General features: G+C 42.3%; 1 protein-coding gene across 5 annotated transcripts in view; it reads left to right on the forward strand.

Annotated features, from left to right (window-relative positions):
* The window catches only part of COBL (cordon-bleu WH2 repeat protein), a 301,591-nt gene that overhangs the window by 234,671 nt on the left and 47,942 nt on the right, over positions 1 to 18,978 (forward strand). Inside the window, exon 8 of one of the 5 annotated variants that reach the window (XM_073008836.1) lies at positions 7,619 to 10,550. The exons of the other annotated variants lie outside the window; for them this stretch is intronic. Within the exon in view, the coding sequence (XP_072864937.1) occupies positions 7,619 to 7,662 (44 nt within the window). The 3' untranslated portion in view covers positions 7,663 to 10,550. Of the gene's footprint in view, positions 1 to 7,618; positions 10,551 to 18,978 lie in introns of those variants that run through there. 5 annotated transcript variants of the gene reach the window in all.

The raw sequence follows: 18,978 nt of genomic DNA on the forward strand, positions 1-18,978 counted from the left end.
CACCTGGGGCTTCCTTTGCCCTCAGCATCATAATTTGCCTTCTCCCTCCTCTTCCCCTCTCACACCCACAGCAATGGAGTAGGGGGAAGAGGAGTTTGGGACAGGGAGGCCGAAGGAGGCATCAGATGGAGTACACCAATTTCATCTCCCCCTCCCCTGCAGACCAGCTGGGCGCCTTGCCCTTCTTGGGACTCGGAGTCTCCCCTCCCTCTCCTGCCCCGCTCCAGCCCGCGCTCTTGGCTGCCGGCGCACCGCAAGTTCAAGCATCCACCTCCGAGCTTTTATGTTGCTAATTAGCAGAACCAGCCTGCCCATTGTTTATAGCTTTACAAACCAGGATTCCCCGCCCAAGCAGGCAGAATGCAGCTTGCCTTCAGGACTTAAAAAAGTTAAGGAAAATGAATCTTTTCTTTTCATTTGTTGTATCTTTTTACAAAATGTTGAAATCTGGGTGATCCTTCCACCCATCCCCAGCGAGGCACAGGCTGTTGGCACCTGAGTGCTGGGTGTGAATGTGCGTCCTTGTGGCCCATGTTCACCCCTGTGCTCCTGAGCAAACTTCTGTCTATTTTTGGCTGTGTGGAAGCTCAGTGGAGACATTTTAATGCCAGCTATAAGCACTTGCCTATCTCCTCTTGAGTTCAGTTTTAAAACTATGTTCCTCACATAACAAACACCGTGTTTATAGGGGAGCTTACCCTGAGTACCTACGAGGCCTAGTCGGTCCACCAGGCATCTCACAGAAGCTCTCTCACTCCTTCGTAGGGTATGCACAGTCACCATAGGGAAACTGAGGCAGGAGGCCTTACCACCATAAGCGGTATAGAGGGGTTTCTCTTTATGGGATCTCGGACTCTCAATGTTTGCTTCATCCATCACCCTGTACTTCTCTCCTGCCACTGCAGAGACTCCCAGGGGACACTGGCTTTCACCTCCATTGTGATTTCTACAGCAGATGGTATACTCCTCTTAGGCTGTTAAAAAGGAGAAATACACTTTTTTGAAAACTAGTGTCCACTAACCTTCATAAGATAAAAAGATTTAAAAAGCTAATGGATAATGGATTTGTGCGCAGATTTAAGAAGGCGAGGAGAAGACATAAATAGGTCCTATACAACTTCACCCTTTATTTTATCTCTTCAACTCTGAACCATTCTGTTCCAGCCGTTCCCCTGTCTCCTCCCTGACCTCTGTAAGATGTTGACCCACTCACAGGCCTGATGACTGTGCTGGGGTCTCAATAGGCTACTGCCAGCCTCTCTTCCACAGCCAGCCTCCTACCAGCCTGCCTGGAACTCAGCCCAAGCACGAAGCCCTCACTCCCATTTTGATGCTGAAACTGTTGTTAGTACTCGATACTCGGTCATGAAAACCACATTTACCTGGAACAAAGGCCAAATGGAGAAGACTGTGTGCTCAGATGTTCAGTGCCACTTATGTGTGGGGCTTCTGAACTCTTGTGAACAAATACATGGTTTGTATCAAGAGTTCAGAAGAGGTGGAGCAACCACCTGCCCGGGTGTATGTGGCTGTAAGAGGCCACCTCTCTCTCGGCAGCCAGCTCTGCAGCTCACTGAGCCTGTGTGCAGATTGCTCTCAGCTCCCTGCCTGCTCAAGCCACAGCTGCACAAGGCAAGTTCTCTGTGCACGCCCTGTGGCCATCTCAAGTACCTGTCTCTGGCAAGCCTCTCACTCCCTCCAGTGGGAATTCCTCCCACTACCCTCTAGGCATTTATCCTTTACTGTACTCGCCATACCGTATTACACACACCTGTTATGTGCCTCCTCTACTAGTTCGAGCTGTTGATACTTGAAGGCTTAACTGTTTTATCCATATTTGTATCCGTCCTTCAGATTGGTGCCTGACACATAGCATAAATTTACTAAAGAAATATACCAGAATTGATCTCACCATGTGAATTGTAAGTATCAAATTATGGTGGAATATGCTATTCTGTTCAGCTTCATTAAACATGTTTTCCAGGCTAAAGGGCATCTAGTACCCAGAATTTTAGGTCTGTCTATAGGACACCCCTCAAAAGAGTTAACACTGCATCAAAGACCTGTTGCAGTTATACTTGAGAAAGATATGAAGATCTCTGTGGATTTCAGCATCCAGCCTTGATTTCTTCTTGAGTGGTTTCTTGGTCCGGCCTTGCTTCTGGGATGCCTTCAGTTGTGTGTTGGCCTCTTGAAGTGGCTCTTAGTGATTCCCACCTCCTGTGTTCACCCCCTAGCCTCTTGTAGTCTCTTGCCATGAATGCGCACTGTACTTAGTGACTCCTATCTAAGGAATCAAATATGACAAAGGTAGTGGGATGTCGCTTCTTACATCCAAGTTTAAGGTTGAAAGGGACTGTGGTCTCCATCTTGGGCACCCTCTCTCACTTGCTTACTCTGAGGAAAGCCAGCCACCACGCTGTGAGCTGCTCTCTTGAGACCCATATGGCAAGGAGCCGAGGGAGACTTCAGCCAACAGCCAGTGAGGAACTGAGGCCCTTTGTCCAATGATCATGAGCCTAGAAACCTGCCAACAGCCACTTGAGTGAAGTTGGGGGCAGATCTTTCCCCAGTAGAGCCTACAGATGAGACCATAGCCCTGATTGACACCTGGATTGTAGCCTGGTGAGAGGCACCCAGCAAAGCCATGCTCAGACTCTAGACTCACAGAAACTATGGAATAGTCGATGCTTATTGTTTTAAGCCTCTAAGTTTTGGGATAATTTGTTCTGCAGCAATAGATAACTAAAACAAGTTTCAAGTAAGCAAAACCCATCTCAAACCTACTTCAACAGTTAAGGAATGTGTTATCTCATGGAACAGGAATCCCAGAGTGGAGTAGCATTCAGTGTTAGTTGAATCTGAAGCCCAAGTTGTCATCAAGGATCTTGGTTCATCCCAATTCTTCTCTGTGTCATCTTTGGGGTCGGCTTTCCCCTAAGACTGGGAGCAACGGGTCTGTGGCTCTTCCAAGTATCATATCCAGACACTAGAATTTTCAAAAGAGGAAGACAGACTATCTCTTTTAATAATTTTGTAGGCGAAAGGAAACCTTTCCCAGAAACCACCCCCCCTACTAAAAGTTCCTCTCATGTTTCATTGACTACAGTTGAGTAATACACTGACCCAATTCTTTGGCAAGAATGGAAAGACCTTAGATGAGCCAGGCCCACCTGGCAGATGTGGATGGGGTCAGCTTTCTCTGAGGTACGTGGAAGTCACTGGTCAATGCTGGAGTTCTGTTAACTTGGAAGTATGGGTGATGTATGCTATGTGAACAGCCAGCAGTGTGCACTACACATGGGTTGCACCCTTCAGTTTGATTTTAGTCTGGAGCATGGAGAATGTGTGATGAGTAGGTATAGAGAGGATGGTGAGCCAATGTTGAAGAGCAAGTGGGTGATTTGGCTCAAAAACAGTAAGGCCAAGCCTCTGAAAGTCAAAAGTCACCAAAGAACCGTCCTCCTTGAGGGATGATTTCAGTGCAGATCTGGCCACTTCAAATCTAGCCTCCACCTACACTTCTCATTTTCTGCTTTTCCAGAGCAGAGGAGCTATTGTAAATGCTCCTAGCAGTAGAATATGCCTATTCAGTGTTCAGGAACGAAGGCATCTGCTTTCTTGATAATCTTTGTAGTAAGAGGTGTGTTCATCACACGAATCTGAAGAATACTGGATCTCACTTCAAATTACTTCCTGCTGTAGAAAGCATAATCTTGTCTCTTCCAAAGTTAGTTTAGGGTGGACAATGTGCAGCCTTTTTAAAGGCAACATAGGGCAAGTGTGAAGGTGTGTGTGGCCAAAGAACAAACTCATGCTCCCTGCTGTCACCTTGTGTAGAACTGAGATTTCTGTTGCCTGATCCAGGCTGTCCATGTCTTCCTGGCTGTCATGATCAGGACAACTTGCAGAGTCTGAGTTGATAAATACCACACATATAGGAGAAGGGCTATTAAGCTATGTAACCTCTCAAAGCCGCATGTCACAAAGGGCATTACTAGTAGGATTTTGGTGTGTGTTTGACGTTTCCCAGCATGGTTTTAAGAACAATGGAAGAATGGCTCCCTGGTATGTGGTCTTTAATCATGTTTTTTCTTATTAATAAGATTTTGCATTAAACTTTAGATATCTAATCATGTACATAGATGCTTTATGTGCATGTCTAAACCAATACAGTTATGTGTATATGGATTTTTCCTCATAACTTTCTAATCAGCTTGCTTTCTGCCGACATTTGATTTCAGTTGAACCTTCATTGTGAATCACCATAATGGAGCCTATTCCCTTAGTGCATTGAATTGTTTATTTACAAGATTTGCAGTGCCGATTATAATTAGGCTATTAACAAGTTATGAATTATCTATTTCAATTAGCAGACCTTGGAGATTTAAAGATCAATGCATATGGAGCTCAAATTACAGATTCTCTATTTACTTTACATTTTTAAAATGAAAATATTCAGTGACTGTCATTTTCTTACACATTTTTCTACAACAGGCTTGAGCAAATAAATCTTTCCTTGGGCATACATTTACAGGGTAATTGACAAAAGATCAAAAGGTATAAAGGGAAGATAGGTCATTGCCTCCTGTTCTAAGCGATCCCCCAACAAGGGATACTATTTCTAGCTAATTGATTTTAAATTTGTGACCAAGTGTCCAATTCTAAAGAACTTTAAGGAAACTCTAAAACAGGGAAATAAAATGAGAGGAATGAACTCTCTATTTTGAATTAGAAGAGAGTATCTTGAGTTTGATCAATGCAAAAATAATAAGAAGAATGATTTATATTGTAAGCAAGTGATCCAGCAGAGGAGCTGCGAATCTAGAAATACTTGTGGCACAGCTTGAAATATTTGGTGGCTATAATCCTATCTCCACATTTGGGGACCAGATGCTCACTAAGGGCTGCTGGCTTGGTGAACAGCCATGTGCTGCTTGAGCAGAGGGCATGGAACTGGAGAAGGTAGGACAGGAATTTGGCTGATGCCCCTTACATTGGGACCAGTCCTCATTAGAGTCTCCTAATGCCTTCTTCTCAAATTTGAGCCCAAACTAAGTACTTTTCCTATTTCAAAACAAAGCAGTTAATTCTAAGCTTGTGACACAACCACAGTTCTGTGCGTCCTGTTTGTCGTGGGAATCACCTGTGAAACACTACAGGTGTGGCGCTCAGAGCAAGCCCTGGGAAGCATTCTTGCCCTTGGCTGGTGTTTATTTGCCACTTTCCTTCCCTGGCAGGAGAGCCAGCCACACAGCTGTTCCTGCTGCCACGGGACAGGCATGGCATCCAGGAAAACAGGAAGTGGGTCGTGAGCAAATGGGCCTTTTCATAAAATGGAAGGAAATCGTCAACCGTGGGAGCAGAATCTGTCCCTACTCAAAAGTACATTAGAAAAATACAGAACTGAACTTTTAGCCTGTTATTATTGTACCTTGAAAACCATTAAATCAACCCAACGTAGACTACAGATTGGATGCAGCTTAGAAGTAGTGAGAATCACAATAGCTCTCTATATAGCTTTTTCAAAAAAACCTTATGAGCCTATTTCTTTTTGCTAATTACTTCTTAGTCTTTTATTTACAAGGTACAATGTCCCTAACTTGAGAGAGAATTAAAGAACTTAGTGACAACTCAATGGAACAGAACAGCACTTTGCCAGCTCATAAAAGCAGATCGTTAAAATTTCAGGAATTTTGCAAACCAATGGCTGAACAGACCCACTATTAAAAAGTAAATTATACAGACATACAGTTAAATAAATAGTATTAAAAACAGAGGTATCAAATACTAAAAACTCATCACCTCCTGATTATTTTAGTACATTTCATTACTATTTCGATGTTGTTGAGGTTGTTTACATATATCAGATCTGTAGGATTCAATGCTATAGAATAGTAAAAATGTATCACAGTGCACTACTGCACATCTCTTCCCAGCACCACATTCAGTGACTGATGTCAATAGCAGGAAATCAACCATCGAAAAACTATTTATAGCATAGGAATTAGCAAATGTTATAAATCAGATATTGATTGGTCTTGTTAATTGTCTAGATGTAAGACAGTGATTGGGAAATGTAATAATGCAGATTAAATGGAAAAGTATGTCATATCTGTAGCCAATACATTGTGAATAGCAGAAAAAATTGAATTGTACCTCCATTTTCCAAAAACCATGATCAATTCAGCCAAGTCATTCATGGGATTGACAGATGAGTAGAATTCCAACATCCATCTTTCTGGTTTTATTTTCATCTTGCTGTCTGATGCCATCATGTTGAAGTTATACTTGTTTGTTAACAGTAATAATTGACTGACTACAGATTAAAGAATCTAGGAAAAATTAATGAAAGCATTCTATGAGAATCAACTGGTAATACAGAATTCATAAAAAACAGTATTGTGCATTTTATTACCTATAAATTTTGTGCTACTTATCCTTTATATAAGTAAAACTGATTATAACTATTTATAACTTTTTCCTCCAAAGAGCTGATTAGTAACCATTTATCAACATACCACTCCAAAGTAGTAACAAATATGAATAGAAATGGTGAAAAGAAGTAAAATTATTTAGTTAAGAAACCTGAGAACAGATTTCGTTGATTTTCATGAGTCAGTGCTCAAGCCCTAAGCTGATGCAAATAAACACAACTGTATCTTGTTTCCTGGAGCTTTAACTTGTAGCATGAACTCAGGTTAGGCATAAAAACCATGTTTAAGAACTTCTTTTTGGGTTTATGTAAATTTAAGTCCTTCCCAGAAATAAGGCATAAACATCTTGATTTTTCAAGAATGGTTTGAAGATGTTATTAAATATCATTTCCTTGTTTTACTAGTTAAGAAGTAAATAGAGATTCTGACTCAGGCATTCCCTTATGACAATAGTCTTCTAAACTGTCTTAGGAGGTTTTGGGTGATAATGTGCACTCAGGCATGGCCCTTCTTTATTTTAATCCCTCTCTCCCAAGGCCTTCTGAGATTTAAAGCTACTCTCATGTAATAGCGCTTTGCACCGCGGGTCAGTCTCCCACTAGAAAAAACAGCAGCACTCAAGAGGAGTTTGCTCCACAGGTACTTGCAGTAGATGTCCATCTCCAATTCAGTAAATCAACCAGTATTCTCTAAGTTTATATGTGGGGCCTGCCCAGTGTCACCATTATCAAGATGGGATATACTGATCTGAAACTGAGGGCTTCGCAAAGCCATATTGTCTGTTTTCCTCCGGAGTTTTATAAGTAACTTAGACTTTTTTTCAAGAGGTAAGAAATACATGACTTTTGCCTACCAGCTGCGTCGTGTCTCTGCTTGTAAGGACCTTAGGTTTCATATCAGATGCAAATCATTTTATGTGACAACCTGAAAGACCAACCATGAGGGAAGTAATGCTTATGATATGGTTCTTACAGGAGACAGAATCGTATCTGTTGGATCAATAAGCCCTTTCCACAGCTGGCATACAAAAAGACTAAATGGAAAGGAAGAAAACAATAACAATATGCTTTGGCTTGCTATGCAGTGTTAAATCTCCAGGGTCTGGAAGATGAATGATAATGGCAAATATTTATTTCATCGCAAGTGTGCGTTCACATTTTGCCATTTATTTTCCCCCACAGTTTATTGCTGTGCATCATTCCCTACTCAGGCCAAGCGCTTCTGATGGACGGGCCTCTTCCTGACCTCGGACCTTTCCCAGTGTCTCTTCTGCCCTGGCTCTGATTTTCCTGTTGTTCTTCTTCCTTTCAGGATGAAAGGGCTCATTGTACACCCACAATTTTCTTCCTTTGGGATTTACATATAAATGCATAATAACAGAGATTTGTTTGACTGAGGTTTATATTTTTTTGAAGGAGGTGAAGACTTTTATATGCAAATTTTAGGTTGATAATATTCCCCTGTCTGGAATTCACTGATACTTGGAAATGTTCCTGTGAAAAACTCTGCTTTATTTTAATTCATTATTAACTAGTATTTTTCTTACTGGATATTCAATTCCAGATTTTATTGCCCATTTTTCTTAAAACTAGATTGTGTCCATAAATTGACCAGTATAGTCAATTTGGATAGAACTGAAACTTTCTGTCTACCTGATAAAACTAAGTGCCTAAAAACATGAACTATAAATATAGTTAGTAGGAACTCACAACTTATATATACTATCCATTCAATGATACATAGGACCCAATGTTTTTGTGTGTTTGAAGTTTTCCCATTACTATGTACTTCGCCATTTTACATAGTTCACTAAAAAGAAAAAAGCAGGAGAAGAAGAGTGTTCTATTCATTATTCTATATTATGATTCTCTTCATTATTCTATTCTATGCATTATTCTGTTCATTTCTTCACCCATTTATTCGCTAAACAGTGACACAGTACTTACCGGATGCTAAGTATTACACCAGTTTTGTGGACTATAAGAGTGAATAACAAGCACATGACCTCTGGCCTTGGATTTTACTACCTGTGGCTCCCTAGGCACATGAAAAGAAGTAAAGATGGTTCCATTTGATAAGTACTAGTCCCAAGGGTTGTACATGTGATAAAGATACCAGAGGGTGTGACCACCACATCTGTGCGGAGGTGCTGCCGGCTCCTCTTTGAGTGTGAGATCCCTCTGCAGTGGCGCAAACTCACCCAGTTACGAAGAGCTAGTCACCTCAGCTGCATTGTCCCAAGACAGGTAGAGTAGGTAAAAATAGTCATATGTTAAAATTCAAGGTTTAGATAAAAAGACAACTAGTTCTTGCTTGCTTTGATTAACTTTTATTATGCAGATGCATTTGAAGCTTGTCATGTTTCTCTCTAAAAGATGTTTTTAAATGTTATTGCTCAAAGTTAAAAAAAAAAGAAAAAAAAAAGAATCAGTAAGTATTCCTGACATGTAGGACTGTTGCCAGGCTGATCACAATGAAAATGTTAGCTATGACTAATGAAGGAATTATCACAGCTTACATTGGTATTAATAATAAAGAAATATAAGTCAAAGCTATATGTAAGTGCTATGTATTGGTGAAAAAACCAGAAAGTTACAGAAATTACTCACAATGAAGCATAGAACAAGTTAGAAAGGGCCTTTTTTTTTCATTGAAATAAAGGACTTTTGTCTGATAAGTAGCAGTCATTTGACCTCAAATCATTAAGTGGGGAAAGTCTAAACAAGAAAAGGTAATGTTTACCTGAATGTTGGAGAAAGCATTAGGATTTATGTCCCAGACTTAAAGATTGTAGAAGATTGTATATAATTACAGCAATAAGCATTTGTGTAAGAAGTAGCTATTATGCTGAAGAAAGATGGGCACAGAAAATCTCTAGGCAAATCCTTGGAACAGGGGAAAGTGATACTGCTCATAGAATTATTGGTTCAAGAGGCAGAAAATATGATGCAGTAAGTATATCAAACTCGAGTAAAAATAGGTGACAGAGGTATGTGGTGGGGGAAAACAAAGGCAATAGGGCTAAGTCAGCTTACATGGGGTGAATAGAATTTGAACATGGCACTCCCAATTTACTTGATCATAAAGTTAGCCAAAGACCTGAGTGGTCGATCTTTGACAATACTCTAGTGATCTCCATGAGAGATGGCCTGATAGATGTTGTATAGAATCAAGGGCCATTTGATGAACAAGTTTTGTAGATTTACATGTAACTTGTCACTGTGCTGGCATTAGAGCCTTCTAAGAATCAGACAAATTAATTAGGTGAAACATTTTTTCCCAAAGCACTTGCATTTCAGAAAGTTTCTCATTTCTGACTCAGCTCAGAACCTATCCCTTATTGCAGGTCATTTCTTCTCCTTATGAGCCATGTCTGTTTCTTTTTTCCATCATGTCATACACCCTCTCCACAAAAGATGGTAGCTCACGTTTTCTAACTACAGACATGCAGACAAGTTGATAGCATGAATAATCCTTTGGGAATACCAATTCTGTAGCAGATGCTAAGGTAAAAGAAAAACTGTGCATTATTTTTCAACTATAGTTGGCTTAGATTCTTAGTTTCACCCTGGAGACTGTGTTGCCAGTGGACAATTGAGCATGCTGTGATTTCTAAAATGCAAGCTGGTTTATATGATAATGTTTGCCATCTCACTTCACCAGGACTTTTGACCTTTTCATATGATTTTAAAATCACTTACTTGTAAATAAATGCTCCTAGTTCTACAGATGAAACAATTTGGGAAAATCTTAAAACTGTTTACTCACTGACATTTTATTTTAGCACCCATTATAATCAATCACACATCGCATCTGTGTTTGTGATGCTTATCAACTGCTAATTTTCACAGTTTTCATGCTAATTTGGATCCATAATATGATACAGTTTGTTCACAACTTCCATAGCTCATGTAATGTGATTCAAAACATTTCCACGTGCAGACTAACATTTCTCATAACAAAACAAACTTTTCTGCCATAGGCATAAGAGTACATCTTCCAAAAATTACAAGAGAAAGTGAGGGCCTTTCAAACAAGTATTCAAGATGTCTTGAATCATCACAACCAATTACAGATTATCCAGACCCAGAAATTAATCCACATACAGAGCACTTGCTTCCTCCAGCTTCTTTGAATTGTGTGTGTGTGTGTGTGTGTGTGTGTGTGTGTGTGTGTGTGTGTGTTAACTGTTTCATCCTTCATACCCAAGGAATGTGGAGCAGGAGAAAAACCCAAAATAGCTTTTGCACCTTATTAGTCACCATGGTAAAATGACAACAAGCAAACTTCAAACACTTCAGTGAAGACAGAGGTTCAAGTATTAAATAAAATGAAGCTCAGGAGTTATCTGTATATTTTTGGTTTCTTTGCTTTATTTGTCACCAATAGCAACACATAATTGGTAACCCTTTTGTCGAATAACTCCCTTTGCTGGAAGCTTTGTGATTTAAATTTACTGTTGCTTCTGTGTTGATTTTACCCTTAAAGGCTTTGTATTATAACCCTTCTTTTTCCTTCTTATTAAGAAAATGACAAATTTTTATTACTGTGAACGAAGCTGCGTAAAAGAAGGCTCTGAGTGTATTTTTCAGTAAAGGGAAAAAAGAACCACCCCCCAAAAGAGATTAGATCTATTGAGATTATTTAGACTGGACACACTGTTTCCTGGTTGATAAATCTGCTACAGGGCTTCAGGGGAGGAAGTGAGGAGAAAAAATAACCAAAACATAAAACCCGAACACAAATGGAATAGCCAATATCTATCGTACTTTCTTCTTTGGCCCATAAGGGACAAGATTTAAAAAGCGGATGCATCCTTTCCCTGTATGTTTTGTGTGAATAAGAAGTGATAGGGAGGAATATAAAGACATCCTGAATCATACAAATCATCAACCACAGGATGGAAATGGATGGCAGATTGCCATGTCTAGCCCACACACGCATCCTCTCTGCCAGGTAAAGTTGGCAGTATTAAAAGTCAGATTTGGCTTGAAATTCTGGTTCTTCCTGGCATGTCTAAAGAGCCTTCCCAAAGGACTCATATCCTTCAAGTAAGCCATGAGCATAGCTTGGCAGCAGGTGCTCCCTGAGCACAGGCCGGCACTTGCCATGCGCCACAGAGCCCACCAATCCCACAGCTGACACCCAGGCTGAGAATCCAGTATTTTCAGGCTCATATTTTTCCAACAAGAAATTTAAAGGGAAAGTGATTATGTCCTATTGTCAGGAGCCTGAGAGGACCAGAGAGGCAGATGCACAAATTTACAGAGCTGTTGTTCCAACAAGAGAAGTGTAGTTAGTGGTGGAAGTAAGCATATTTGTATCGCTGGCCTGTTTCTGCCTCATCCCTGCACCCTTCACTTGGCCCTTCTTTCTCAATCGTTTCTCTCCCACTTGGTCTTTCCTATGGGCGAACCCCAAATCTGCACCCACAGTGGTGTATTGACAGGGCTGTGCAGGGAATGCCCTGGAAGGCAGATTCTCTTTCATGTCTGCTGGCTCCATTCTGCCCCTTTACATTGTCATTGTCATATTAGTGAGGATTGGGTGCGATCAGGCCGAGGGCGACATTTTGATGAGCTGGAACTGTCACTCACTGCACAAGTGGCCTACATTTGGAGTCTTCAGGCTCCATAGCAGAAACCTTACATGTGAAGACTGAGTTACTTAAGTTCAATAAATATAAAATAATAGTAAATGGTTATAAATTGAGACGAGCTTCTAGTAGGAAAATTACAAGTCTCCATTTAATATTGCAAGGTGAAGTGTAGGAAGAACATTGATGGGGATTTCTGGGTTTTATGCTATTTTTTATATTTCACAGCTTTGTAGGAGTATAACTCACACACAAAAAACTGCATATGTACAAAGAAAGTATATAATATAATCAGTTTTGACACTTGTATTCACCATGAAACCATCACTCACCATCGAGAGAATAAACACATCCATCACCCTCAAGTTTCCTTCCATCCCTTTGTCATCATTTTTAACCTGTGCAAGTATGTGTATGTATATGTGTATATATGCATAAGACATGCACACAACTATATATATTACTTTTTGACAGTACTGTAAATCGAATGGGAAAGTTAGCAAAATACAGGTTTTAATAACAAATCCTAAATTAATTGAGAAGTAAAACTCCATTCTAGCTAATTGGGAAATTGTTTAAATGGAGAACATTAAGTGTTAAAATTGATGACCCTAATGATAAAGCTTTGTATTGATCTGAGGAGAAAGAAAGCTGGTCACAGCATTTTAATAGTCATCTGAATGCATCCTTTGTGAAGTGAAAATGTGGGGATGTGAGTGCACATAAAACCTTTGGAACTATTTCTCCCCCATCCAAGTTTTCAAGAGGAAACAAAGGTAATTTCTCCACTTAATTTTCTTCTGCCAAAGAAGCATGAGTGTGTTATTTAAACCATGTTTACCAAAAGTAGCTGAGACGGGGTCAGCCCACCTCCTCTGCCGCGCCAGGCTGGCTTGAGAACTGCCGACCAGGATTCCTGGCTCTAGTCAGCTGCCTGGCTGGGGCTAGGCAGCGGCAGGCACCAGGGCAGCATCTGTCCTGGGCTCCACTGCAGCAGTGGCCAGCTGCCCACTGACCCTCACTCCCTCTCTGCCAGGTTAGAGAGCAGCCGAAGGGACTGCTTGTTTAAGACAAGAGCTTCTTGGATGACTTTACCTGCACATTTCAGCCACCAGGGGGAACCCTGATTATCCCATTGATGGACAGCGTTGAAGGGAATGGAAAGAAACATACAAGAAGTTAACATTGAGGCTTTGCTGCATTTATGCCAATATTATGTTGCGACTAGTCATACAACAATTTAGCGACTGTAATTATAGGATTGAGTTCTCTCATTTACAAAGAGGGGAAAGTGAGTCAAGAGTCCAGTGACTTGCCTAAGATCACATAGCTAAGAAGGGTCTGTGCTCAGATGGCTGACTCCCCTTCTACTGTTACAGTGTGACTAGTAGGTCTAAAAAGGGACGTGTGTGTATGTGTATACATGCACACATACATGTGCATACATGGATGTGCACCCGTGGTGCCTGCATATATAGACTCATGTACATGTGCATATACAGTGCATGTATGCATACCCACACAATACATGTGCACACATAGTGTATCTTAAACATCTATACAAAATATGTATGTATATATACACATGCATGCATATATGCCTACAGATGGTATACATATTCATGTATGTATATATTCATGCATACATGCACATCTATATACATTTGTAACTTATGTGCAAATATACATACATAACATGTGTGCACTCATACATCCATGTGTATACACTGTGTGTGTGTGTGTGCCTGCACGTGTATTAAGATATGAGGCTAAGAAAAGTATGCGCCTTTGTTAGCTTGTTGCTGCCAGTATGTTCCCCCACCCCCACCCCACCCCACACACAATATATCTCTGAACCTGGTTCTTCGGTCACTGGTAGGTTTTGCAAGGATTCTGAACTTGTCCACTTTGCCCTCCCAGAAATTATTGTCAGGCCTCTTCTTTGGTGCCTAATTTATGACTTGGAAGAGATTTAAAGATTAAAGCAAATATGGCCAGTTAATTGTTTAAATGGATAGTCTTCCATAGTTAGATAGGGCAGAAATCCAAATCAACCATGTTAGTAAACTCAAACCTCATCTTTCATCTCTGCCCTTGCACTTATGTCTGCCTCCATCCGGCTATTTATTAGCCAGGAGGCACCTTGCCATGAAGGGGGCGGCCTCTGCTTGGGTGCAGGCTGCATAGTGGGACTACAGGAAGGCTCAGCCCATGGAGGGGCGGGGGTCTTCGTCTTCGTAGATGTGCTGCCAGTGGGGTTGGGGCAGGAAGTGATGATGGCTAAAGCGGCACCCCCTTCCCATGCACTTTTCCTGGAGTAACCCTTTAATCTATACCACAGCCCTATGAGGTCACTGCTATTGTTATCATCCTCATTTTACAAATAAGAAAACAGCAGCACAGAGACAATAAGAAACTTGTCTGCGACCAAAAGCAAGTTAATATTTAAGCCAGGACTTGAACCTTGCCAGTCTGGTCCCAAGCACCTGCTTACCTTTCACTATCCCTCCTCCCTACTCTGCATCCTGTTAGTCCGTGGAGAGGGCTACAAGGCTCTAACCCTGCTCGGATCTCCCCAGGAAGCCATTCCCTGTGTCCACAGAGGAAGGAGAAAGCGGAGGAGGTGGCGCGTGCTGTTTGAGCTTTGTGGGAGGATCTCTCATGTGCAAGCCTACCTGAACCCATAGCCAACAGCAAGTATGGGGCTGCACAAAAATACCAGGAAGGAGGGGCTTGACTCCAGAGGATGGGAGATCAGAGGACCTCACAGAGACTGAGACAGTCACCATGTGTGGGCCTCTCAAGCCGCAGACACTGTCCTGGACTTCAATTACTTTAATATTTTCATCACAGCAACACAGTGCACTGATGTGTTAGTCTGCTAGGGCTGCTGTGATATCATACCACAGACTGGGTGGAAATTTATCCTCTCACTGTCCTGGAGGCTGTAAGTCCGAGATCTGGTTTCTCCTGAGGCCTCTCTCCTTGACTTGCAGATGGCTGCCTTATCCCCGGGTCTTCCCTTGTGTGTCTGTGTCCTAACATTCTCTTCTTATTAGGACACCAGTCCTGTTGGATGAGGCCTCCACCCTAATGGCTTCATTTTAACTTAAACATCATTTAAAAGACCTTGTCCTAATAAGGATACATTCCGAAGTACTGGAGGTTCTGACTTCAACATATGAATTTTTAGGGAACACGGTTCAGCGCATAGCACCTGGTGTGCATTCGCCTGTGTGCTGATGACGACAGAGGCTGGAGAGCTTCTGTGGTACCCAGGCGGATGCACAGGGGAGACCCGGACTCTGACTCCAGGGCTTGGCCCTGTTGGATGCCTGAGCCCTGCCACCTTTCTGGCCAACTGTGCTGATTTTGCCCAAAGCTGGCCGCAGCCCACACCGGCCCAACACTGTATGTGAACCACCATTCCTGCGCGCGTTCGGCCTCTGCCCTGACTTTGAATTTCCTCCTTGCCCCCACAGTTTATGGAGCAGCCGAAGCTCTGGTAAGACTTCTGAGCTTGCTTCTGAATACCACAGCCCCAGGCACAGCAAAGCCAAGAACCCTGTGGATGAGTGAGGGCCGCAATTCTCTGCACAATCCTGAAATCAAGTGTTCCTGTTTCTCTTCCTCCTCCCCATTTCCCCAGGCACTGTTCAGCCTTCACTTAGGTCTTTCAAGCATTTGTGAATGCATGTGCACACTTAGACACACACACACACACACACACACAACCTGTCTTGTGTCTTACCTACCTCTGAAATATTGGCACTTGGGAGACAATCCATAATCAGCTAACACTTGTTTTTTTCTGTCCTCTGTGTGCTTGTTAGAATACTGTGAAGGTGTTTTCTATGGACCGACTTCTAAATGTTCCTCCTGAAATCAGTGTTATTCACACAGTTGTAATGTAATGAATTCTATCTGTCTGAAAGCTTGCCATATTGTCCCTGGTTTCTCCCAGCTAATAGAGAGAAAAATGAGGAAAATGAGCCTGAGTGTGAACCCGTCACCACAGACCGCGCTACATCCTTTCCAGGCAGCAGGGCCCAGGAGACTGTGCTCAGGCCTGGCAGCCTCTGTGTTTCACTTAGGCTTGTTTTGCTCAACCCAGGCAAATTGTTTGAATAAGCTGCTGCATCAGTATGCTTTTTTAAATGGTGATTTAAAAAAAGTATATAAGATGTCCCATTCCTTCCATTTTCAAATGCATACTTCAGTAGATTTAAGTATATTCACAATGCTGTGAAATAGATCTTCAGGACCTCATCGTCCTACAAATCTCATACTCTCTACTCACTGAACAGCAACTCCCCTTTGTCTGCTTGTCTTTTTGCAACTGGCTTATTTCACTTAGCACAATTTCCTCGAAGTTCATCCATATCGTAGCATATAACAGAATTCCCTTCCCTTTTAAGGCTAAATATCTTTCAAGTATGTGTATAGACCACATTTTCTTCATCCATCCATTGTCAATGGACATTTAAGTTGTTTCCACCTCATGGTTATTGTGAATGATGCTGCAGTGAACACGGCTATGCAATTATCTGAGACTCTGCTTTCATTTCTTGGGGATATATACCTAGAAGTGGGATTGCTGGTGAATCAGCTTATCTTTGCCTGAAAAAAAAAAAAGCCACTCAAGCTGAGTTAATGCACAGAGATATATATGGGATCCTATACTGCACCTATAGGGGTTGGTTCAGCTCACTTACCCCAAATCAGCCATATGTGAGTTCCTGAACCAATCACAGTAGCTGAGGGAGTGCCACACACCTATTGACCTAGGCCAGAATGCACTGATCAATCGTCAGGGAGGAGGACAGGATTACCATGTTTGATTGGATAATCAGGGTTCATCTCCCAGACAACCAGGTTGCTCCACAAAGGGGATGGGGCAGAAAGGGTGCTGACTGTCCTGCACTGTCCAGAGAAGTACATAGCATGGGGCTAAAGCTAGACTGCATGGACTCAGGGCTTGGGTCTGTTACTGGGTGATTTCAGGCAACTTGCTTAACTTCTCTGTACCTGAGTTTCTTCACATTGAAAGAAAAAGTGCTTTTGAGAATTACACATGCAAATACACATAGAATATTTAGAACTGTTTCGAGGGCTGCTGGGTTGGAGTCAGCAGATCCTGATTATAATGAAAATAGCCACAATTTAAAATGTAGAAGATTGTGCATTAAAATCTTGATTTCTTCTTTTTTAAAAAAGTTAGAGATAAGGCAACACCTGTTTTACTGCATGAAAGGAAGTGTGGGATGCATACTAGCTGCTTCTTACAGACACGTGTAGGCACCAGGTTTCCTCAGGGTCCTCATGGGGCCACACCTGGCCCTCAGCCTGCCTCCTGCTGCTGTCCACAGACCTCTGTAGATGGATCGGTGCAGGTTCCCTGATTCAGTCAAACTGGAGAAATGAAGTCATTCAAACCCTCATTTTTAAAAAGTCAGAAAAATATAAGGATTGTGTTGTCAAATACACAACCCTTAAAGAAAATGTTAGGCCGGACGCAGTGGCTTATGCCTGTAATCCCAGCACTTTGAGAGGCCGAGGCGGGAGGATGACTTGAGGTCAGGAGTTCAAAACCAGCCTGGCCAACATGGCAAAACCGCGTCTCTACTAAAAATACAAAAGTTAGCCGGCCGCGGTGGTGGGTGCCTGTAATCCCAGCTACTCGGGAGGCTGAGGCGGGAGAATTGCTTGAACCTGGGAGGTGGAGGTTGCAGTGAGCCAAGATTGCGCCACTGCACTCCAGCCTGAGTAACAGAGTGAGACTCCATCTTTAAAAAAAAGTGAGAAAGAAAATGTTTAATTTTCTACCTCATACACTCACATAAGTGATGCAGAGCGATTTCTGTCTTCTTCCTTTTTCTGAGGAAATTGAAGAACTGTGTGTGTATTGCCTTTGAGAGAGTGCTGAAAATGTGCCCCCTACAGCTTGTCAAAATGAAGTGCCTGCCCTGCCGCGCAGAGCGCCTCTCACTGTCTCCGGGGCTGCTGGGTTGGAGTCCTGAGCAAATGCACGTCAAAGACTCAGGACTTCACTGTGCTTGCTCCTGTGTGTGCCCCAGCGCTCTCCATGGGTGTCTCAGGGCCTCTTCCAGGATAGCCGAGCCGGGACCAGCAGGCTTGCTCATGCCACCCCCTGCAGACGCAGTCCCTGACGCTGGCAGGCACGACTCCTGAGATGGCAGGCTGAGAACTGCCTCAGATGGCACATTGAGCCATGCCCCTGGCTGACAAAGGAAAGATCATTTTCTCCTCCAGCCCCTGCAGATCAGCAAGTGCCCACATTTCCACGTGATGATGAAACACACAAGTAAATAAGCCGTGATGTTGTCTGGGAATGCTTCAGCCAGTGTGGCTAGTCTTAAACTGGTCCAGTTTAGTTGAGACACTTGGAGTGGCCACTCGTTGGCTGCTTCAGAGAAACCAGCAGTGTTAATTGGAAGCCTCTCTCCAAGTCTCAGCAGGCCAGCTGAGCGCCGGGACACCATGGCTCTGACTTAAGCCTTTGCCCTGCAGTCATGCTGTGACTCAGGGGATGACCCAGCGCTTGGGATTATGGAGGCTTTGGGGAAGCAGCTGCACCTTCAAGCAAGTTTCCTTGGATGTATCTCCTGCCACTTCTCACAGACACAAATTAGAGAGAGAGAGAGAGAGAGAGAGCGCCATGACCTGGGTTTTACTGCAGCAAACATCCACACTGGATCTGCTGTCAGGGTTGCATCCTGGGAAAGCTAATTTTGTAGGCTTAAAGTAATGAATAATTAGACCATGGCTAAATGTATGTTTTATTTTCTGAACAAATTCAAAGCATTAGAAAGATAATGAAGATTTTCTTAAAATTAGGCCTATTTTAACCCTCCCTACTGTTTAGCCCTAATGGAATATTTATTCCAAAATCTCTGTTAGTCAGACTTCTCCAGAGACACAGAC

Source organism: Chlorocebus sabaeus, chromosome 21 (assembly GCF_047675955.1).
Source record: "Chlorocebus sabaeus isolate Y175 chromosome 21, mChlSab1.0.hap1, whole genome shotgun sequence".
Classification (NCBI taxonomy): Eukaryota; Metazoa; Chordata; class Mammalia; order Primates; family Cercopithecidae; genus Chlorocebus; species Chlorocebus sabaeus.